General features: G+C 35.0%; 1 protein-coding gene across 2 annotated transcripts in view; it reads right to left on the bottom strand.

Annotated features, from left to right (window-relative positions):
• The window catches only part of SGCZ (sarcoglycan zeta), a 995,626-nt gene extending 972,270 nt beyond the window's left edge, over positions 1-23,356 (bottom strand). For both annotated transcript variants that reach the window (XM_053703932.1, XM_053703933.1), the window contains exon 1: positions 23,165-23,356. In XM_053703932.1, the coding sequence (XP_053559907.1) occupies positions 23,165-23,356 (192 nt within the window). The remainder of the gene's footprint in view (positions 1-23,164) is intronic.
• Between the last annotated feature and the right edge of the window lie 905 nt (positions 23,357-24,261).

Below are 24,261 nucleotides of genomic sequence, written 5' to 3'. Positions count from 1 at the left end.
TAACTAAATCGTGTTCATTTTGTAATAAATAACTTTTTTGTGTATGTAATGTGTTGTATATTGTTTGTATGCATCGATGAGTGTATGTTTGTGATAATCTTATTGGTTAGATGTAGGTATATGAGGGTCTTTTCCTGTGTGTCAATGTAAGTCAATGGCAAAATGGATTTGTGTTGTTTTTTTTCTAACACCCGAGATCTCGCAACTTTGATCCTTTGTATTTTGATGAAAAATTATTAAATCTGCAAAATAAATATAGTGTAGTGTTTGTATGAGTGTAAGTGTACTTTGTGTAATATTTGTTTTGTGATTCGTGGATGTTTATATTGTCGGTAGATGTTAACTACTGGGTCAGAGCTGTCGGTAGAGATTTGTGCGTTGGGTGATTTTTGAGTGTCGGTAACTAAACTCTAAATACCAGAGTCCTTAAAAAACAAGCGTTAGGAGCCTCTTTTTTTTTTATGGTTCATACCAGACTGCTGATGTGACATGGGGAACACACACATTCAGTCATAATACTGTCACAGTCAAAAGTACTCTGCCTATATATATTTTTAAAAACTGTGCCAGACCGTGCCGGTGTCATGTGACATGCCAAGCTATTGCCATGTGCTGTTTTAGATGTGCACTGTGCAGCACTGAATGTCCTACTGGGGTTACCACTGTTACCAGGTAACTGCTCTGGTGGTGGGGATTGTTTCTGGGTAGGACTGACTGTAGGTGCATGCAGCAGAAAGCTGGAGCGGCAGGCACATGAGGATTTGAGCATCTGTGCAGCTGCATACACTGCTCTCTTCAGTCTTGAGGCTGTATGACACATCTCTCACTGTATCCATGCAGCCTTGGGCAGACAGCATCCAGTCTGCTGGTCCCCTTAGCCCTGCTCTTTCTGCTGTGGCCCTAAGATCAACTAACTGAAGTTTGTTACGGGAACAGTGCTTTGTAGAAAGGTGTCAGTGGGAAGAATAAGTGAGTGCACACACACCTCTCCCTATGTAGCATTGTCTAGTGCAGGATGAGAGGGAACTTGTTCCTAGCAAAGAAGTGACATGTGCTGCTGTGGCTGATGTATAGTGTCATGCTGATACTTCACACATTAATGTAAGGTTTATTTTTATAGTTTTTGTTTTCTCTCTGTCTCAGATTTTACAGCTTCACATAGTAGTTCTGCTGTTTCAGTCAGTAAACTTATATTTGTCTGCACCCCCATGCTTCCTCCTCAGTCTTTAACTTGCTTTGCTCCTGTTGGCTGCCCTAAATCTCTCTAATCAGCTAAACTCACACCAGAATCACATTCAAAATAATATTAAATGAATCCACATTGGAGGAATTTATATATTTATTTACTTATTAATACTGCTTAGGTCCAGTTTCACATATTGCAATTTATTTCATTTTTTTAAAATGATTAGCCCAGCAGTGATGATCCAAAACAATTATAAAATAAATTGATTTAGTTGTTTTTGGGATGTTGGGGTGGAGAGCGAAATTGCATGGGGTGGGGGGGGGCCAAGAAAAATTTTGCCCAGGGTCCAGTCAATATTAAAGACAGCCTTGACTATAGTATTCACCCCAGTCTAGTTTGTAGTAAAGCTTTATCTCAAACACAATTATTATTTACTATTGTTTATTTGTAAAGTACCACCATATTCCATATGCTGGATCCCTCTCCATACAGAGAGATACTGAACTAAAAACAAACATAAATGACATTTATAATAGTTTTAGGTGTCTGAATTGTATGTAATAATACAAGTACAAATGTGGGTCAGATTAAGGACATTACATAAGACAGAAGTAAACTCTCACATCTATATAGAGCAGAATAATGTTTATTTAACAATATAGTGACAGAACTTTTTCCAAAATGTATAAAAACTGTTAACCACTTGCCTTGTATTATTCCTGCAAATGTTTGCATATTATTACTTCTGCATTCCAGTCCTTATAAGACAACTAGTACTGTATATTATAAATTCTCTATACATAAGGTAATATGTAGAAAAATTGTCCCTGTATACAACATTAAGATCATAAGCACAATTTTCTGACTGCAGCGCCATTAAAAGAGGTTATGTAACCTTTGCATTTAGAAGAACAGAGGTACAGGTAATGTAGGTTCTTTGCAGTTATTAGACAAAGAAATACCAGAAGAAACACAGATGCAATTGATGGTATCCATTTTGTGCCTGATCTCTCAATACATCAGACCACTGTTGAAACCTTTGATATTTCAAGTAAGCTTTTTATTTTAGAAAGGTCCTTTATCTTTACCAGTAAACAGCTGACAGTAACATTGAAACTGAAGGCATTCATCACCGGAGTAAAAAATGAAAGATTCTTGAAGGGGAGAGACAATAAATCCAAGCATATCAAAGGAAAGACTCAAACGCCAACATTATCACTTATCCCAGAGAAATCACAGCCAATCAAATTCAGCAAATCTCTACTATTTTCATTCAAATAAGAAAGCAAAGGAGCTTCATATTTGTTAAAATTATAACTGATAAATGATCTAAAGTGTACAGCAGTATTTTTTTTTTCCATTAGGAACTTAAATTTGGAGGTAGAGGTAATTGTTAAGGTCTTTAACTACTTATGGCCACTATAAGTCTTACCATTCCAGACTGAAAAGGCAGACAGCATCCTCAAGCTGATATGAGCAGCATTCAAATCTGTAACTAAAGTTGCAACATTACCTATAATTAATCTACTATTACTATTATCTATATGCATCTATAGTAAGCAATATATGGCAGATTGTAATCTGCCTTTAAGCTGTCTCCAATAATGCAGCTTACTATAGATTTCACCTCAAGTGAATATTTTCTTAGTATCTAAAAGAGAGAGAAAAACCTCCTCACAACCTTAAAGGGACATGAAACCAATTTTTTTTATTTCATCTTTTAGAAAGAGTTAAACAACTGTCTAATTTACATCTATTATCTAATTTGCTTCATTATCTTGATATCCTTTGCTGAAATGCATATCTAGATAGGCTCAGTAGCTGTTGATTGGTGGTTGCACATAGAGGCCTTGTGTGATTGCTCACACATGTGCATTGCCCTTTCTTCAACTAAGGATATCTAAAGAATGAAGCAAATTAGAAGTAAATTGGAATGTGGTTTAAAATTGTATTCTCTATCTGAATAATGAAAGTAAAATTTTGGGTTTAGTTTCCCTTTAATGCACAGGAGGACAACATTCAGCCAGAAGCAATGAAGTAAACAAAAAGATACTATCACACCAGGGGCGTATTATGGCTTAGGCCAACAAGGCCAGTGCCTAGGGCAGCAGATTTGGGAAGGGCAGCACATCTGCCCTATCCTCTCGCTAAAAGCCAGCACACAGTATAGTGAGCGATAAAGTGCAGGCTTTTACAGAGAAGACAAGGCACGTGCACTGATTAACGTTGCTCTTCACATATGGTGCTCCTTTAAACCATTGCTTAATTTAGAGCCATCTACATTTTTGCAGTGGAAGTGTTCTTGGTGAGAAACTTGCCCAGGGATATGCTTACAAGGTGAGGCTGGAGGAGAACTGCCGATATTCTGCCTCCCCTTGTCAGCTGTGGTAGGTCTGGGAGGGCAGTGCTTATTGCAGGTCTTAGTAACTAACGGACTGGATGCATCTGTGCACTGCTTAGATCAGCTTGTGATGTCTAATTATAAACTCTCAGTACTATGTATGTTAGCTACTAATAGTTAGCTTCCTCTGCATTCATGAACCCACAGAGTAAACAGTAAACGGACACTTAAACGTTTCATTACTTGAATGATGGTAATTACTGTATGCTGTTGTGTGTGAAGGGCAGTGATTGTTTCAAAGTGTATTCTTCTTTCCCTCCCTTCCGCTCTCCCTTTCTCCATTCCTCCTTCACTAACTCCCTCAACTCCCTCCCTTCTTTCTTTCCCTTCTTTCCCTCCCTCCCTTCTTTCTCTCAACTCCTTCCCTTACTCCCTTCTTTCACTACTTTTTTTCATTTTACACACTGACACAAAAAATATTAAGGGAAAAAAGCCCTAAACCCTTTTTTCTTTAGGGGAGGGAGCAGAATTTTGAATGCCTAGGGCAGCACAAAACCTAAATACGCCACTGTATCACACTATCCTCAAAATTATATGACAAAATGTGTATTTCTTATTTTTTAATCCATATTGTGATTAAGTATGTATACTTACCTGCCCATCTTTTATCCAGCAGCACCAATTTATCTAACAAGGGCTTTATCAGACTTAAAGGACCATTATACACTCATTTTTTATTTGCATAAATGTTTTGTAGATGATCTATTTATAAAGCCCATAAAGATATTTTTTTGTTAAATGTATAATTTTGCTTATTTTTAAATAACATTGCTCTGATTTTCAGACTCCTAACCAAGCCCCAAAGTTTTATTTGAATACCATCAGCTACCTTCTCCAGCTTGCTCCTGTTTGTGTAAAGGGTCTTTTCATATGCAAAAGAAGGGGGAGGGGGGGTGTCTTATTTCCCACTTGCAGTGGGCTTTCCAACTACCTTTTCAACAGAGTTAAACTGAAAGCTTCTAAGTACGTTTTTAAACCATTTTATACTGTATTTTTATATCAGTATCTGTGCATCTTATTCTTTATAGTAGTGTCTATTACATGCAGTTATATGAAAATGAGTGTATACTGTCCCTTTAAATAGGGTGTAGAGTTTTTATGAAATGGAACTGTTTGGCTGAACTTCTTATGTGCATTTGTGGGGGTAGCTACGTTTAGAACTAAAAGGGACAGTCAACACCTTGAGATTTTAATACAAAATGTTTAGCTATGCATAGCAAACCCACTTTGCAATATACTCATTATTTATTTTACCCTACTTTCATGTAATTTAGCTCTGAAAGTTGTGGATTTTCTAATTCTCAAAGCTAGAAACGTACCCTGCTGACTTTACAAGGCTGACTTTGCTACATTTATTTCTCTAATTGGCTTAAACAGATAAGAACTTTATACTAACATTATAACTGTAACTAGTCTTTTTGCCTGCAGACTCATGTCCAGATTGGCTCCTTCAAATATAGAAACTTTGGCTATTGAAAAACAACTGCAGTAAGCCTGGTGTTAAGATTTGTTTTAAAAATGTTTACACTTGGCTGATGTGTTATTTTACAGCAAGAAAACAGAAATGAATTATGTTAACTGACCTTTAAAAAAATCTAATTAGTGCACTTCTAGGTGTAAAAGTTTATTTTATTTACATGAAAATATAGAGAGATGCAATTTCAAAATCCCCCTTTTTTAATGTGCACTTATTTAACTAATTTATTTATTCAGACATTTATTTTACATTTTTAAAAACAGTTAAGGGGACAGTATAGTCAAAATTAAACCTTTATGTTTGATAGAAGATGCAAATGTAAACAACTTTCCAATTAACTTTGATTTGTTCTCTTATTATTCTTGAAAGGCATACCAAGGTAGGTTCAGGTGCATCAGTGTACTACTGGGAGTTAGCTGGTGATTAGTGACTGTTCCTCTATTCCTCTTGTGATTGGAGCACCCAATAACTTAAGCTTACTCTTAAAGGGACATTCTAGGCCAAAATAAACTTTCATGATTCAGATAGAGCATGTAATTTTAAACAATTTTCCAATTTACTTTTATCACCAATTTTGCTTTGTTCTCTTGGTATTCTTAGTTGAAAGCTTAACCTAGGAGGTTCATATGCTAATTTCTTAGACCTTGAAGCCCACCTCTTTCAGATTGCATTTTAACAGTTTTTCACCACTAGAGGGTGTTAGTTCACATATTTCATATAGATAACACTGTGCTCGTGCACGCGAAGTAATCTGGGAGCAGGCACTGATTGGCTAGACTGCAAGTCTGTCAAAAGAACTGAAAAAAGGGGCAATTTGCAGAGGCTTAGATACAAGATAATCACAGAGGTTAAAAGTATATTATTATAACTGTGTTGGTTATGCAAAACTGGGAAATGGGTAATAAAAGGATTATCTATCTTTTAAAACAATAAAAATTCTGGTGTAGACTGTCCCTTTAATAGTGCATTGCTACTCCTTATACAAAGGAAACAAAGACTATTATGCACATTTGATGCTAGATGTACATCAGAAAGTTGTTAAAAATTAGATTTTTTTGGGTTCTATATCCCTTTAAGTTAATAAGTAACATTTTATGAACTTTGTGGTGTTTTAAATTAGTTTAAAAAGGAAAATTGTTCCAGACAATCAGATTACGTTTGATTGTGAAGTCCCTTTTCAGTTTACTTTAACTCAGCAAAATTCCAAATGGTTTAATTTGGTTTCATTTTTTTAAACATATCACCATTTTAAAACTGGACCTTTAACCAATTAGCTTCAGTCAGGATTGTCTAACAGCGGAATTTTTTTATTGGGTCAGCAGAAAACTCAGGGGTTATGGAATATACATCAAGGTGTGCATTACTGATGTTTTAACAAATCATGGAGCTGTTGATGATCAAGGTGAATAGCAATAGAACCATAAACTGTTTTGCCTTAATGGTATTGACAACCTTTGGTGTCTTGTGATTCAGGCGACTGAAACTGTTACAGCCATGAGGCATGTCAATTGCTTGTGATGGGATTATTGGTTACCAATTGCTTGTCCAGTGATTTTTTTTGTGTATTTAAAGGACCAGTAGTAAATACAGTAAATTTACATAATTAACAAATGTATGATAAAAATACAATGCAATAGCACTTAGTCTGAACTTCAAATGAGAAGTAGATATTTTTTTAACAAATTTCAAAAGTTATTTCAATTTCAACTCCTTCTCTATCAGGTGACAGCCATCAGTCATTTACAAATACATGTACGTGTATTCTATGAATACTTGCACATGCTCAGTAGGACTCAAAGTGTAAATATAAATATATAAATTATGATTTGTCCCACATTTACCAGAAAGGCCAAAAAGCTAAATTTATTATTTAAATAAATACAGTATATAAATATAAATTTTCAAAATTCTGCAAATTAACGAAAACAACTTCTTTATTTGCAACATGCACAGGTTACGGAATTTACTTTTTAGGCCCTTTAGTGAGCATGGTATAAAGCATAATTTTTTACACAAAAGCATAAGGCATTTAATTTTGTTTTAAGATGATAATTGTCAACTCAAGATTTCACCTGTTGGCTCTGTCCTATGGATTTTTTTGTTGTAAAGTAATCTTTACAGTTATTTTTCCTCCAAAAACTGAACATTTCATAAATTAGCGTTTAGAATAATATTCACATTAATACAGATGTGAAAGGTCTATGTCATTCTAAGCATAAAGAGCATCTGGAGACCAAGTTGTTTCAGATAGCTTGTGCCTAGCTTGTGCCCAAGTTGTTTCAGATAGCTTGTGCCTAGCTTGTGCCCAAGTTGTTTTAGATAGCTTGTGCCTAGCTTGTGCCCAAGTTGTTTCAGATAGCTTGTGCCTAGCTTGTGCCCAAGTTGTTTCAGATAGCTTGTGCCTAGCTTGTGCCCAAGTTGTTTCAGATAGCTTGTGCCTAGCTTGTGCCCAAGTTGTTTCAGATAGCTTATGCCTAGCTTGTGCCCAAGTTGTTTTAGATAGCTTATGCCTAGCTTGTGCCCAAGTTGTTTTAGATAGCTTGTGCCTAGCTTGTGCCCAAGTTGTTTTAGATAGCTTGAGCCTAGCTTGTGCCCAAGTTGTTTCAGATAGCTTGTGCCTAGCTTGTGCCCAAGTTGTTTCAGATAGCTTATGCCTAGCTTGTGCCCAAGTTGTTTTAGATAGCTTGAGCCTAGCTTGTGCCCAAGTTGTTTCAGATAGCGTGTGCCTAGCTTGTGCCCAAGTTTTTTCAGATAGCTTGTGCCTAGCTTGTGCCCAAGTTGTTTCAGATAGCTTGTGCCTAGCTTGTGCCCAAGTTGTTTCAGATAGCTTGTGCCTAGCTTGTGCCCAAGTTGTTTCAGATAGCTTGAGCATTATATTGTTTTTATGGAAAGCGTGGGCTAGTTCCTATGAAAATAAATACAATGGAGCCACCATAAAAAAACTGAGAAATTACTACTTTTGTAGCAGTTCCATTTCAGCTAGTAGATTACCTTATACTTGAAGAAAAGTAGTAAAGATACATTTTGTATGAGTCATGTTGAATTTCAGCTTTGCTACTTACAGGAGTGCATATATAGTAATGGTAGAAACATGTAGGTTTAGATGGTTTTGAGTTGTTTCAGATAACCTAGAAATACCACTACACACTACAAAATGGACACACAAAAATAAAAATATTTTACTAAAAATAGTTGTATTTATTTATGTTTTAAATGTATTTATCAAATTATTTTAATATTTTCTATATGCCTTGATTAACTTAATGCAAGCTGTACAACTCCTAAAGTAGATGCCATAGTTTGAAATAATAGCCAAAGTTAAGCCAGCACTTACAGAAAAATTACAGCATACAAAAACGTCTGACCAAAAGAAGATTAGTCCTCACCTCACATAACAGGACCTCTAGTGGATCCTAACTGTAAACACATCTTAGTGGCTTCTGAGACTCTGCATTTCACTTGGAACAGTTCAAAGATAATTGTATATTCCCTAGATTTTTTAAAAACTGGGTAAGAATTGTATATTTTTATTTGTTTCTGTAATTTATCTATTTATCATCTATCCATTTATCTATCTATCTTACTTACATATGTAATAATTTTTATTTTACTATTTTTAAAAAAATCTGATAAAATGGGAAGTAAAGAATTAAATAAAATTGAAATTAATGTTAAAAATAATGATATAATTTAGCCTCTGTGAGCTGATGACTAGCAAACCTATATTTATAATAACATCAAAACTTACATTGAAATATAGGCTGTGTGTTAATAAATGGCACCCTTCTATGATCTTCTTAAAAGCTTTACTAATGTAATCCTATGAAGACAGCAAATAGAAAAACATTTTGAAAATAAAAATGAATCTTAGTTATCAGAAGAGTTTAAGGAAAATGTTTTCAATAATGGCTGGCCTGCTAGTGTTGGAATGAAAGTGAAATACAGAGTATAGTGAAAACTTTAATAGTATCCCAATGGCAAACTAAACATTAATTTCTCCTTCTGAATGTTTTATTTTGCCTGCCATTTAATTAATTTATTAGCTTTATTTGCACAGATGCTTGCAAACACCAAGCTATTAAAGTAATATATTTTACATTTATTTGGCATTGTTTTTTGGCAGCTGCCATCCTTTCAGGAGATGATATTGAAGGAAAATACACTTTTGTCTTTAAAATATATCATGCTAAGATGTGTTTTTTATTTTTCTCATTTGATTAGATATATATTTTTGTGAACCTGCGCTCATTAAAAATGAATAATCTCCTTCCTTGTTTTAATACCAGCAACTGTATTAAGAAATGATATACTACAATTCTAAACAGTAAACAATATAATATAATACTATAAATAAATACATTTAGGTAGTAAATAATACATATTTCAATTAGACATGTGGAATTCGATTCGGTCCGAATCGAAATTCGGACGAATTTGTCGAATTCGGAGATTCGGATCGATTCAAATTTCCGAATTGCGGTAGTGCCGAATCTACCGAATAAATCCGAATTGATTCAAATTTATTTGGTAGATTCGGATGGATTCGGATGGCCGTGTATTATACAGTATATTAGGTTTATAACTCTGCTATGGGTTAAACCTAATATACAGTACATAATACAAGTGTAATACACAGCACATCCCACCTAACACTTACCAAAATTCTGAATCGATTCGAACCGAATTGAACCAAATTTTTCACGAATCCGAAAGAATCCGAATGAATCCGAAACTAATTCATTCGATTTCTTCCGAATTCGAATCGATCCGAATCGATCCGAACCAAACCAAATTTTTCGAAGCTGCACAAGTCTAATTTCAATATTGATAGTTTATTTAAATAGGACAATACATTCTCAAAATCCAAAACTCCAAATATATAATTAACCAAACAATATTACATCAGAGCTACAAATACAAACATTGATATAATTTATGAACAATTTGATTGATTTAATTATTAACAACCATTGTACATGGTGCAGATTTAAGGAACAAAGTTAATAGAATAAAATACATTAAATATGTAGTAATTAATAGTATATTATATAAATTGCAAAATGTAATCATAGCTAACCAATGCAAGATTGCCCTAATTCCTGGAAATAAAATATAGGGCTTGATTCTCTACAATTTGCCAACATGGAGAGAATTTATATCATGTTGACCTTTGCAATGGCAGACTTCTATTGATTCTCAGAAAAAGAGGCTGAACCATTAAGTCTCATTAATTGGGGAGCTGCTTCCTATAGAAAGTAGTGAAACTTTCCTGAATGAAGGATCTTGGGGGAGATAATATGGCAAGAAGCACTCAACACTGATTTTTTTTTTTTTTTTAAAGCAAATTTTGCTGTTTTAAGTGCACTTTACTTTACATTCACTTAGTTTCAAACACAATCTTTTTCTACTTGCAAAGTCATGGCCATTGCAGATTTTGAAGTAAACTCAATAATTTGCATTTATTAATAAAAATCCAGTGTTAGCTGAAGACTTAAGATGCTTAGAGATTACGATAAGACCTATGAAAGAACTTTAAACACAGGAATGCCCCTTTTCATCTCATTCACCAAGGTTGTGAGACTTATTCTTAAAATAGAAAAATAAAGAACCCTTTGAATTTTGCACTCAGTTATGATTTTAATTATGTATTTTAAGCTACGTTATACATTAAAGCCAATGTTTACTAGGGATGTGCAATCGGGTGTTTTATGAGGAAATGAATGCCCAAAATGGTGGCCACCTGGTGGTCAGCTATATTCAGAGCTGGGTATCTTCATGTGAAAGCGCAACACACTAAGAGTGAGATTACAAGTTGTACGATATAGCCATAGTGTACACACCGCACAAAATGGGGTCATACCGCTATTTCTATACAGCAGCCATTACAAGTTACAAAAAAAAACTCACTTTTGCTGTGCAGTATGCCCCATACTGCACCAAAAAAAGTTTCGACTTGGCATGCTCGTGCACATTTTCTACCACAGAGATCAATGGAGAAAGTTATTAACCCCTTATATGCTGACCCCCCACATCGCTACTATTAAAATAAACTTATTAACCCATAAACCGCCAGCCAGCCACATCGCCAACACTAAATAAACCTATTAACCCCTAAACTGCCGGCCCCCTTCATCGCGACAAACACAATTAAACTATTAACTCCTAAACCTAACACCCGCTTACTTTAAATTAAATGTTACAATAAAACTAACTTAAAATAAATAAAACTTACTTGTGAAATAAAAAAAAACCTTAGCTTAAACTATAAATAAAACTAACATTACTATTAAAAAAAAAAAAATAAGATACCAAAACTCAAAAACCTAAATTACAAAATTTAAAAAAACCTAACACTATGAAAAAAAAATAACATTACAAAAAATATCAAAATCTAAAATTAAACAAAATAAAGTCTAAAATTACGAAAAATGAAAAAATCCAAGATTACAGAAAAAAATATCCGAAATAAAATAATTAAACCTAATCTAATACCCCTATAAAAAAAAAAAAGCCATCCCAAAATAAAATCACCCCCTAATCTAACACTAAACTACCAAAAACCCTAAAGGAGCATTTGTATGGGCATTGCCCTTAAAAGGGAACTCAGCTCTTTTACTGCCCATTAAAAAAATAAAAACCCCTAATATAAATTTGAATGTTGCTTATGCTTTGGATTCCTATCTATGCTTTAATGCTCAGAGCTAAGCCATAGCTCTCTAATATGAGACCATTGCTCTGTCATATTTCTCAAGTTGGTGTTTTGACAAGACTATACTATTGATTCCTTTCTTTTTTTTGGGTTACCTGGCATCATTTCACCTATAATGATTCATCAAGATTGTTTGAAGGATGATTGTATACATAACACAAGTGCACAGTATTTTGGTTACAGGTTTTTGTCTTTTTTTACTGCTGAGATCCTTGTCTGTTTGCATCATAAGAAATACCCCCCCCCCATTTGTTATGCTGTTTAAAGCCCACCACAACTCTGTCATAGCTACTAAAATTGTATTGTTACATTTGAATTGTTAATAAAAGTACATATTTTGAATGATCTAGCATAAATGTTCTGATATTACCCAAATTGGTTGATAAGGTAGTGCGTTGTGGGGGCATTGCGGATTAGGGGTTAGTAGTTTAAATAGCTAGATTGCGTTGTGTGGGGATGGCAGTTTAAGGGTTAATAACTTTGATCAATACTTTGCAGTATGAGGGGCGGCGGTTTAGGGGTTAATACATTAGTTTTTGCAGTGGGGGGGTTGCAGTTGAGAGGTAGATATTGTGCATGCGTTAGGGGTTTGATTTTATTTTAACAGCGAGCAACAGGTAAAATATATGGCGCCGCACTTGTATGCGGCACTATATATGCGATCGGGTGTAGTGTAAAGTCGGGTTACCATAGTAACCTATTAATGTTTTAGAAATCCGGCATCGGGTGGAACCATTAACACAACGCTAACTTACACCTACACGAAAAAAGCGACCGATAACAAAGTGGAAAACTTTATAATGGAAACCTGGTACTAAAATGGAGCCGAAAATTACTTTTAGCTGTCGGCCGCATCAGTAGCTTCCGGCTCAATTTTTAACGGCTCAATGGAAGCGAGCTCTCAGTTGGGGAAGTGAGGGCTTTGCCTAGACACTCCTTAGTCCTGATATTGAAAGCACCAACGAGAAACTGTCTTTCTGGCCTCATCGGCCTGCCCATATATCGAAAAAAACGGGGTGGACCCGCAAAGTACAGATGAGCGATATACTTATGTTTAAAATAATAAAATGAGCAAGCAAAAATAACTACATTTTAAATTATATACAATACTTAAAATATTATGCATTATACATCACAATGCATATAATTTTAACACTTTATATAAATGCAATGCTAAACTATTAACCCCTTATGAGCCCACACCCCCAGCGCAACCTACACTATTAAAGCATAATCTGACCTAACCACCCCTAACCTATTAACACCTAAACCACCACAACCCCCCATTGCAACAAGCGCCCTAGCCTATTAACCCCTAAACTTCCACAAACCCCAATACAAAATACCCCTACAATACAAAACTACCTAAAAGCTAACCCCCCCAAGAACCCTATCGTAACACCCCCTAAGTTACACAAAATAACAAAACACTACATTTACTGAAAATTAAAAAACACTAAACCCTAAAAAAGCACTACCAAAATAAAAAAAACAGGTATGCCAAACTAAAACTTAAGTCTCCTTTAAAAAAACAACAACAACAAAAAAAAAACAACCCACTCCAAAATAAAGAACCCTATACTAACACTAAAAGTTACTATAGCAATAGCCCTTAGAAGTAGGATGACCATATTGCCACTTTAAAAAGCGACACATATGAAAAACGCACATGTCAGGGTTCTTGTCATGGCTGTTTAAAGAAATGTTTTGTATAAGAACCCTGACATATGAATTTTTCATATAAGTCCTTTTTTAAAGCGGCAATATGGTCAGCCTACTTAGAAGGGCTTTTTTTAGGGCATTGTCCTAAAGTGATTTAGCTCTTTTTTGACATAAAAACTACAACCCCATTTTATAAAAAAGTAACCCCCCCACATAAAAAAGGACTATCCTTTTTGGTAGTGCTTTGCTTTTTTTTTTGGTAATGTGTTTTTTTATTTTCAGTAAATTATTGTTTGTTATTTTGTGTAACTTAGAGGGTATTAGGTTAGTGGTTTTGGGGGGGTTACCTATTAGGTAGTTAAGAAGTGTAGGTGTAGACTGTGATTAGGGTTTGTTGTGGTATAGGGGTTAATAGGTTTGGGGGTATTGGTGGTAAAGGCGTTAAGTAGTGTAGAGGGTGTTTGCGGTGGGCAATTGGTAGTTTATGTAACGCTCGTGGGATACTCCTCTATCAGACCAAACTCGGCCAGTAATCTTGTTATCCCGGCTTCGAGACGGAATGATAGGGAATATCCCAGAGCAGAGAAAGTTAGCGAGATGAGGAAGGCGGCACTCACCACAGGCAGAACAGTCCCCAGTGGCAACAGCATAGCAGTCCAAGGATGAACCACTAGAATTGTCAGGAAGGCAGGGTTTGGCAACAGCAAAGCAGTCCAAGGATAAACCACTAGAATGGTCAAGCAGGCAGGGTTTGGCAACAGCAAAGCAGTCCAGCAGATTGAGGGTTAAGACAGGTAGAGTAGTCAGACAGGCAGGTTCAGCAACAGTAATCAATCCAGCAGTTTAAGGGTTAAGGCAGGTAGAGTAGTCAGACAGGCAGTATTCAGCAACAGTAATCAGGCACTTAGATAGAACGATCTGTCACACCCAGGAGTTCACAAAGTAACACCTATACTTGGGCAGTGACAAGTTTAAATAGGCGCAGGATTTGCGCCACTGAGGTCTGACCGTCATCAGGAGTGTGCGGCGATGACATCAGCGTTGCACGCATCTGAGCCGAGACTGCCCCTGGCAACGAGCAGGGAAGGAGATGCCGCACCCCTAGCAATGGCTAGAGTGGTGCAGTGACAGTATATGGGTTAAGAGGTTAGGAAGTTTATTGTGGTGGGCTATTGGTGGTATAGGTGTTCATAGGTTAGGGGTATTGGTGGTATAGGGGGCACATAAAGTAGGGGTGTTTGCGGTAGTCTATTGGCGGTATAGGGATTATTTGTAAGGATGTTTATTGCAGTGGGCTATTGGCAGTATAGGGGTTAATAGGTTAGGAAGTTTATTGTGGAGGCTTTTGGCAGTTTAGGGATTAAGTAGTGTAGGGTTAGTTTGTGGTGGTGGGTTATGTCGGCTTAGGTTTCATAGGTATATTTATTTGTTGTGTGCTATATATTTAAAAGCCATCCTTTACTTTATATTGCCAATGATGGTGCCAATGCTGATTGGAATATTAAACAAAATAATAATAATATAATAGTTTTGCTACAGATGGGAAATTGCTTATTTTGTATTGAAATAAAATTATTTAAGCATTTTTAAAACAAAATATTTACATATATGTATAATCATGAATAATTAAAATATCCATATCAAGACCTGACATTTTTAAATAATAGGATCATTATATTTCTCATACATTTTTGTTTTAAAGATATATTAGTTTCAAAATTGTTCTCATAAATGTAAATGTTTTACAAAATGTAAGTTTAAAGAATGTAATTGTAATCGATTTAGACACAAATGGCTGCTCTTAAGTATAACTCACATGGAACTTAAAATATTATTTTACTGAAGTCATTAAGCTTGAAGTGCTGTAATTACTTTTACCAAATACTTCACAGGTTACTGAACCAATACCTTACTTAAATTCACTACAATATACCCTGAGTTACTTGGATAGATTTATTTAAGTCATTATATTTAAAATATGATATGGTATTGTAGGCTTAACAAATAAGTTATTCTGCATGAGAAGATCAATATAAAATTATTGTTTCTTGTGAAAAAAAAAATACAAAATGTGATAGACCAGAACAAAACATTCCATATTTGTTTCAGTAAATTGAATTGCTTTACCTATCTTCCTAACATATATATACTAAATATGATATATGATATTAAAATTACTTGAAATAACTTGACAATTAAATTGTATTCAATATTCCAACACTGGAAATTCAGGAGGTGAAGACTTTCCTGTTTAAGAATACACTTATGGCACACAATATATCTTAAAATACTGTGATATTGTGGTAGATAATGTAAATAGAAAGTCTCAGATAAGGTAGAGAGATTGAAACTTTGGCAATAAAACATAACTTTCAATATTTTAATCATTCTAAAATAGCTTGGGAAAAACTTAAAAAGACACACATGGATAAATCCTGCTAATTGATGTTTACCCCTTATTTATGGGGTTTAGAGATGCACAGTGGTTAAGGGGAGAGAATATATATAATGTCAGGTCTGTATTAAACTTGGTTTAGAGACATAATCAAAATGTGATTATTAGTGTTAAGCAGCATATGTGGTAAACTCTGAGAGCTAGAATAAATCAGGTATCATGCCCTTGATAATATATGTTATCGTCTGAAGGTGTGAACAGTCACCAGCTTATCATTTGTGTGAGAGCCTTGATTTATCTTGTATAATGGATAATATTGATAAAAGGTATAAGCTACACACAAAATTGTAGTTTAGGCTGCTATGACACAACTAACAAACAGGCTAAGTCACAACTTTGGTTGCTGGGTGTAAATAAAGTAATGGGCTAACTTTAAATCAATACCTCATATTCTATGCTTGGAACAGTAAAACAAGTTCTGTCCTTATAAACAACGTAGTTGGAATAACTCTAATCACTATATGTGACTGGTTGTCTGGTACCTCTGGTACTGTTGCTATGTTAGAATCAGCATGTAAGTTTGTATTCATTTTCGATGCTGTTAGCTTGCAATATATATCTATCTATATATCTATATATATATATATATATATATATATATATATATATATATATATATATATATAAAAGAGAAGGTGTTGTCAGCACTATCAGTATTGCCTATAAAAAAGGGGAGGGTTTACAGTGGTCTGAATTATTAGTACTTCTCAGACCCCTGTTGCAAAGGGAAAGTAGCAATTAAATGATAAAATGTTAGAAAATTTAAGCTTATCCTGTCCAGCACTAAACAATCCCTGTCAATATAAAGGGATATGCATTATCAGAAGTGTTCACCCTATAGTGGCATAAGCAGTTAATTTCTTCTAAAAATCAATCTAAACTAGACCAAAAGGAGCATTAAAATGAGCGTTTATTAGAAACAACATGAGAAAAATAAACTTGATGACCTGCAGGATACTATTTAAATACCTCTCATAGTGCACTATGATTATATCTACCAGCTGGAAAAATCATAAAAATAAAATTCTTAATACTCTGAACAGGTTGCAACCATAAACATCAAAAGCAAAAATTGAACTGTTAATAGTCACAGAATAATAAAAAAAGTCCCAGTTAGTAGTATAGCAGAAGAATCCTTGCTGGTCCTTATCTTATCTGATTATAATAAATTGTGTGACAAGTGGGCCACAAATAGTAGAATAATCATTAAATGCTGTTAGACGACCTGCAGAAAGGGTTACTAGGCATAAAAGTAGGTTCCGCCGTAGCGATAAATATAGACCACTCCTTAGCTTCAAGACACTGTGTGAAGTAACATATTCCGCCGTAGCGGTAAGCATTAACCAGTTCTGGTAATCAACAGTATCCAATATTGTGTTTTGCCTTAGTGGTAAGTATTAACCAGTTCTTGGCTTTATGGCAAATTTGTAGCAAACACTGTGTCTGAGCGTGTAGTCTGCCGTAGCGGTTATACTTGCGGTTTAAATTGAGATCCCACTGTCGCAGCGCTGCTCCTCCTGTGTCCCTTCTGTCCACGCTGTAAGACAGGTAAATCCTGGGGTGCTCCTCTCAAGTACTTTGTAACCCTTTGTGTCTACGTTGTGTTGTGGCCACCTAATCACATCAATTTGGATAGACAGAGAGTTAATTGTGTGATCTCAATGTTTTCCGACAAACACTCCAGCCAGCTATGCGCGTTTCACCCCATAGGCTGTGGGGCTTCTTCCGGCTCCATACGCGCATTTCACCCCTAAGGCTGTGGGGCTTCTTCCGGCTCCAAAATACAATCAGTTATATATATATATATATATATATATATATATATATATATATATATATATATATATATATATATATATGTGCTATAGTGAATCAACAATGGAGGTACTATATGTAATATATATCTGGATTCACTGCAGAGAGTGAAATGTGGTACCACTAAAGGAGAATATATTTAAAATGACCCCATAATTCACATTTATCTAGTAATCTTTCCTGACATTATTAGGGTAAAAAAACTCTCCACATACATGCGGTATCTAAGCTCAATGCGGTCAAAGAGTACCACGTAATTAATATAAGTAGATTAATCAAATGCGGCTGTTAAAAATACAGGAGTTCCCAGCGTCTAAAACGGCTTTTTCAAAGAGGAATTGCGAGTGCCACGATTTCGGCCTCTATTTATGACGATTTGTTCTTAGCTCCGCCTTTAACTGTGATGTCACCATGGGAACGGTCAGAATTTGGAATCCAGATGATATCATTTGCATCCTATTGATCAAGGAGGATCAGAGGAGATGGAATTACTGTACTTAGTGAAATTAATTTATTCCACTGCTTATAAATAATGATCAGATGTTAGATAGGAGCTATTGAATACTTAGTTATATTTTGGACATTGATGTTTTTAGATTAAAGTTACATGAATTAAAGGTAAATTATGTTCATAAGGTCATCTGCAATGTGAATATTGTATATTTTATAACTAAAAAACATTAAAACTGGATACTTAAATAAAATGGTAAACAGTATTAATGGACAAATAATAAGTTGTTTTGAAATAAAAAAAACTTTTTCTATTAGTACAAAGTTTGAATCGTTCAGTTTATTTCAGTGAAAAAGTTGTGCTTGAGTGAGGTTGTGAAGAAGGGGCGTGAATGTGTTGCTGATGTGAGTGCCCAATTTTTAAAGATGAAACTATAAGTGAAATGAAAAAGAATGGTTTGTGATGGAAGGGGTGATGAATATGCTGATACTTACAAAGTGAAAGGACATACTAGTAAAGCTATATCGCTAGCATAGGATGTTGTGATGCCTTAGTGAATAGAGTGTAAGAAGTTACTTTATGGTGAATATTATTTTAGTGAGATGAATAGGGTGTATATAAAAAATATATATTAATAATGTTGTTATTTTAAGGTATTATGAAATAAAATGTCATTGTATACCCCTATCACTGTACCCAGCGTTATACAAATAAATAATAATAATAATAATAATAATAATGATGATTACCGTTTTATGTAAGTATCCAGTTTTGAGGTTTTTAGTTAAATAATATCCAATCTCTACATTGCATATGACCTTATGAACATAATTTACCTATAATTCATGCAACTTTACTCTACAAACATCAATTTCCAAAATATAACTAAGTATTCAATAGATCCTATCTAACATCTGATCATTATTAATAAGCAGTGGAATAAATTAATTTCACTAAGTACAGTAATTCCATCTCCTCTGATCCTCCTTTATCAATAGGATGCAAATGATCTGAATTCCGAATTCTGACCGTTCCCATGGTGACGTCACGGTTAAAGGTGGAGCTAAGAACAAATCATCATAAATAGAGGCCAAAATCATGGCGATTCCCTTTGAAAAAGCCATTTTAGACAGCAAAACATGTTCGGGACTTGGTGAGAAATCGGTAAGGGAGGGGTATCATTTAAATACCCTGTTTGTCGCTTTTAATGGCATACTAACTCGTTTTAATAGTTTAAAAAAGTACTCAGTCACATTCATGGACATCGCAAACTCTGGGTCCAGTATATGTTAATAATTGACTTAAGTATAGAAGCGTCTACAAGCATTACTCACTTAGTGGCACCTTTGTGTGAGAGCGATAGATAGCCTTTCCAAGCAACTTTACTACTTCATGCCAAAATAAGGCTCTCAGTAGTGTCATAAGAAGCCAAGTTATAGTGTGGAATTTAGTATATATGTGATTAATCCTCTGATGGTGGGAAAACGTTAATACAAGTAAATATATTCACAAAAGCAGGTTCAAGTAATAAACCCTGTGAAATTTCTTACAAGAAAAACAATATAATATTGCAAATACAATTAGCATACAAAGATTCAATCATAGTGAATCACAGTATCAAATGTGGAGTAGTTGTTATGAATAATATAGCAAAGACCACCTTAGATTATTAAGTACAGGTCATTCTGTGACATATGCGTCGATTACCACATCACAGCACTTCTTGAATAAGTGAATAGCCTTATGACTTAATAAGGCTCCCAGTAGCTTCACAGGCAATCCAGGTACACTGCACATTTTATTAACCCCTCCATGGTTTGGGAACCTAAATTCGAGCTGATACATATATCATTGAAGGCTTAGTAATTGCAACTGCATTAGGATTGTTCACTTGATACATAACACATTATCATTAATAATAAAGCCTACACAAATTCAGTTATATTTAATAACAGTATCAAGCTCAAAGTGGAGTATGTGAATAACTTAATCAAGACCTAACAACAAGTATCTATCTAGAAGTGCTGATACAGCACATTATATAAGTGTGTATACCAGCATCAACTATAATCACAGAATATTGAATGACTTTGTCCCCTCTTCACATGCAAAATCGGCGATTATAATACTTTTGAGAACAATAAATATAATCAACTCATGCCAGTTAAGGTATTCAGGGCTTTAACAGGGCTTTAACTTTTTAACAGTCCCAGTATAAACAGTGACATTTATCAAGCCATACCATTGGTATACCAGAATAAGGACGATGTTCACTTTAGAGTCAAGCCACTGCACTGCAATATTAGAGACCATTGTATTTATGTATATACCTAGCGGTGCAAATGTATTAATCATTCAATGGTACACGAGCACAGAGGTACAATTATTACCGTGCTTAAATTAAATTATAAATTAAAGATACTTTTTCCAATGGGTACACTTACTGTTGCAGTAGTTTGAACACTTAATACCTTTTGCTACCATCTTTTGATTAGGCACATTAATTTGTGCTATCCAATAAATGAGCCACATTATTACCCTCTAACCCTTGACCTGACAACTAGTAATAAATACCCACTATATCCACACTATATATTTTGGGTGCCCACCACACATGCCCATATATATGAAATATTTATATCAGCCAAAATAATTTCAATTCAAGTTTCTATGTGTTTTTTAAAATTGCGCACACTTACACAGTGATTTTATCTAACCTTTGTAGTAATAAAAGTTATGTTTTATTTGAAAATTCAACCTTTTGGTTCTGTTTATACAGTTTGATATTCAATATTTAAGGGGTATTAGAAGTGCTACAAAAGTGCATCTCTCCAGTCTTAATCCCTTTAGTGATTCAGGCTATACTTGCAAGTTGTTCCTTTGCACAAGCACTGTAGCGCACAAGGTATATATATTAATAAAACCAGACGGAGCAGCCCCTTCTTATTTTTGTAGGGCCATTGCTATCCCCCCTTTTTAAAACATGTTAGGGACTTGTTGAGGAGTCGCTGGGAACACCTGTATTTTTAACAGCCGCATTTGATTATCCTACTTATGTTAATTAAGCGATACTCTTTGACCACATTTAGCTTAGATGCCGCATGTATGTGGAAAGTTCTTTTACCCTAATTATGTCAGGAAAGATTACTAGATAAATGTGAATTAGGGGGTCACTTTGAATATTATGCTATAGTGGTACTGGACAGCATTTCACTCTCTGCAGTGAATCCAGATATATAGATTACATATAGTACCTCCATTGTTGATTCACAATAGCGCATATATATATATTGCATATATATTGCAAGCTAACAGCATAGAAAACCAATACAAACTTACATGCTGATTCCAACATAGCAACAGTTGTTGCCAATTTTCAGCTTGTCTGCAAAGTCAAACCTTTGAGCCTAACTGAATATATGCTTGCAAGGGTACCAGACAACCAGTCACATACCATAGTGATTAGAGTTATTCCAACTACGTTGTTTATAAGGACAGAACTTTTTTACTGTTCCAAGCATAGAATATGAGGTATTGATGATTTATAGTTAGCCCATTACTTTATTTACACCCAGCAACCAAAGTTGCAACTTGTCAGCCTGTTTTTTAGATGTGTCATAGCAGTCTAAACTACATTTCTGTGTGTAGCTTATACCTTTAATCAATATTATCCATTATGCAATATAAATCAATGCTCTCACACCAATGATAAGCTGGTGACTCTTTTAGACACATTCAGACAACAACCGTATTATTAAGGGCATTGTACCTGATTTATTCTAGCTCTCAGAGTTTACTACAAATGCTGCAGTCTAACAACGTTGTCTTTACCCCCTTAACACTAATAATCACAATCTAAATATGTCACTAAACTGAGTTTAATACAGACCTGACATTATATATATTCTCTCCCCTAACTACTGTGCATCTCTGCAACCCCGTAAATAAGGGGTAATTATCAATTAGCAGGATTTATCCATGTTTGTGTTTTTAAGTTTTTCCCAAGCTATTTTAGAATTATTAAAATATTAAAAGCTATGTTTTAACTCCAAAGCCTCAATCTCTCTACCTTATCTGAGACTTTCTATTTACATTATCAACTATAATATCATAGTATTTCAAGGTGTATTGTGTCCAGCGACTCTAGAGTGCTATAAGTGTATTCTTAAACAGGAGGGTCTTCACCTCCTGAATTTCCTGAATTCTAATTTAATACACAGCACCACTACTCTAAATAGCGGTATTTTAAATATTATACTGCTATAGATAAGAGAAACGTAGAGAAGTACACCTCAAGTACTGTCATTGGTTTTTGTTTCCTTAATAAATATTCCAACACTACCTAACCAATTAGTTCCTTAATTTTCAGCGAATACAATGGCCTCTATATATCAAAGTCTGGCGGACATGCTCTGACAGTGCGGAACAGGTCCGCCAGACCACGCTTAATACGGAGAGCAATACGCTCTCCGTATTCAGTATTGCACCAGCAGCTCACAAGAGCTGCTGGTTCAACGCCGCCCCCTGAAGACTTGCAGCCAATCGTCCGCCAGCAGGGGGTGTCAATCAACCCGATGTCTTTAGACCGCTGCTTCATAACTGCTGTTTCTGGCGAGCCTGCAGGCTCGCCAGAAACACGGGGCCTCAAGCTCTATCTGGAACTTGATAGATAGGCCCCAATGTCTTTTTTTGAAGAATGTTTTAAAGCTTTAAGAATCATCCAATCCATGCATCTTCTTTTATGAGTGTGTACTCATAACTTAATGTTCTTTATAAAAAGTATCTTATGATGTTTACCAGTGCATTATGCAAATATCCTTGTGTATTTTGAATTTTATAATTGTACATTAAATATTATGCATATTGGTAGTTTTTAATTCCAAAATGTAAATTCCTGAACTACAAAAGAGCATATTTTAACATGAGCAATGTTAAAACTGTAGAAAGAAAGAAGAATGAAACGTGCATCTTAATATTAAAAAGGAAAGATTTCAAGTATAGTACTTACCACTGTGAAGTTCATAACCTTTAAAATCCATATTGTCATTGCTAAATTAACAATCATAGTAACCAACAGCAGGAGGACAAAGAAGTATAAGCACCTCTTCCGCCATCCGTAAATTCCCACTGGATAAAATTGTGCGTTTTCAGTCCTTAAATTATTTTGCTGTGTTGCCAATATATACTGTTCTCGTGTCATCTGTAAAAAAAAGATATAGAAATGAAGACATAAAAAATATAACATATGAACAAATTTTGTTTAATACAATTTGAATTATTTGAATTTGATTAATTAGCCCATATAATGACATTTTACTTGAAATATTAATTATAAATTATTGATAACAATGGAAATGATTTTCTATAGTCAGTACAAGAAAGGAAAAAACATTTTTTTCCCATTTATGGGCGCCATGTACGAAACTGCGGGCGAACAGCTTCTTAACTCGCGGAGCTGTCTGCCCGCCTCCGCTACACACGGGCAGTGTGTAATGCCCGCCCCTTCAATCGCGCGACCAATCACGCAACTGAAGGGGCTGTCAATCACAGAGAGCGAGCGTAGGGTGTAGGAAGCAGCGGTCTAATGACCGCTGCTTCTTACATTGCGGGAAGCAGGCTCGCATATGCGAACCTGCCCCGCAAAGGCTCCGGAGCAGCTTTCACTGCTTCGTACATGGAGCCCTATCTGTGAATAAAATAATTTAAATTAGTAGCATTTAAGAAAAGTATTATCTAAAAAAAAGTATATACAAGGATTAAGAAAAATATATAGCTTGCAATAAATCAGATAATTGTATTCAGTGTAGAAGCCCAGCACTAGTACCAAGCAAGTAGATGCACGCTGAAGGGACCCTTCAATAGTCCCTGATGTAATCCCAGAAAAGCAGAAAAACAGCAGCACCTTCTTAATGCAGAAAAACTTCCTTTATTAATGGAACATCATGGCAGATAAGAAAGATACAACGTTTCGGTCACAGACTGACCTTAATCATGTTCTTGATGTTAACATGATTAAGGTCAGTCTGTGACCGAAACGTTGTATCTTTCTTGTCTGCCATGATGTTTCATTAATAAAGGAAGTTTTTCTGCATTAAGAAGGTGCTG

This window comes from Bombina bombina, chromosome 2, assembly GCF_027579735.1.
Source record: "Bombina bombina isolate aBomBom1 chromosome 2, aBomBom1.pri, whole genome shotgun sequence".
In the NCBI taxonomy this organism is placed as follows: domain Eukaryota; kingdom Metazoa; phylum Chordata; class Amphibia; order Anura; family Bombinatoridae; genus Bombina; species Bombina bombina.
The sequence above is the reverse complement of the archived record's forward strand: the minus strand, read 5'-3'. Positions and strand labels throughout refer to the sequence as shown.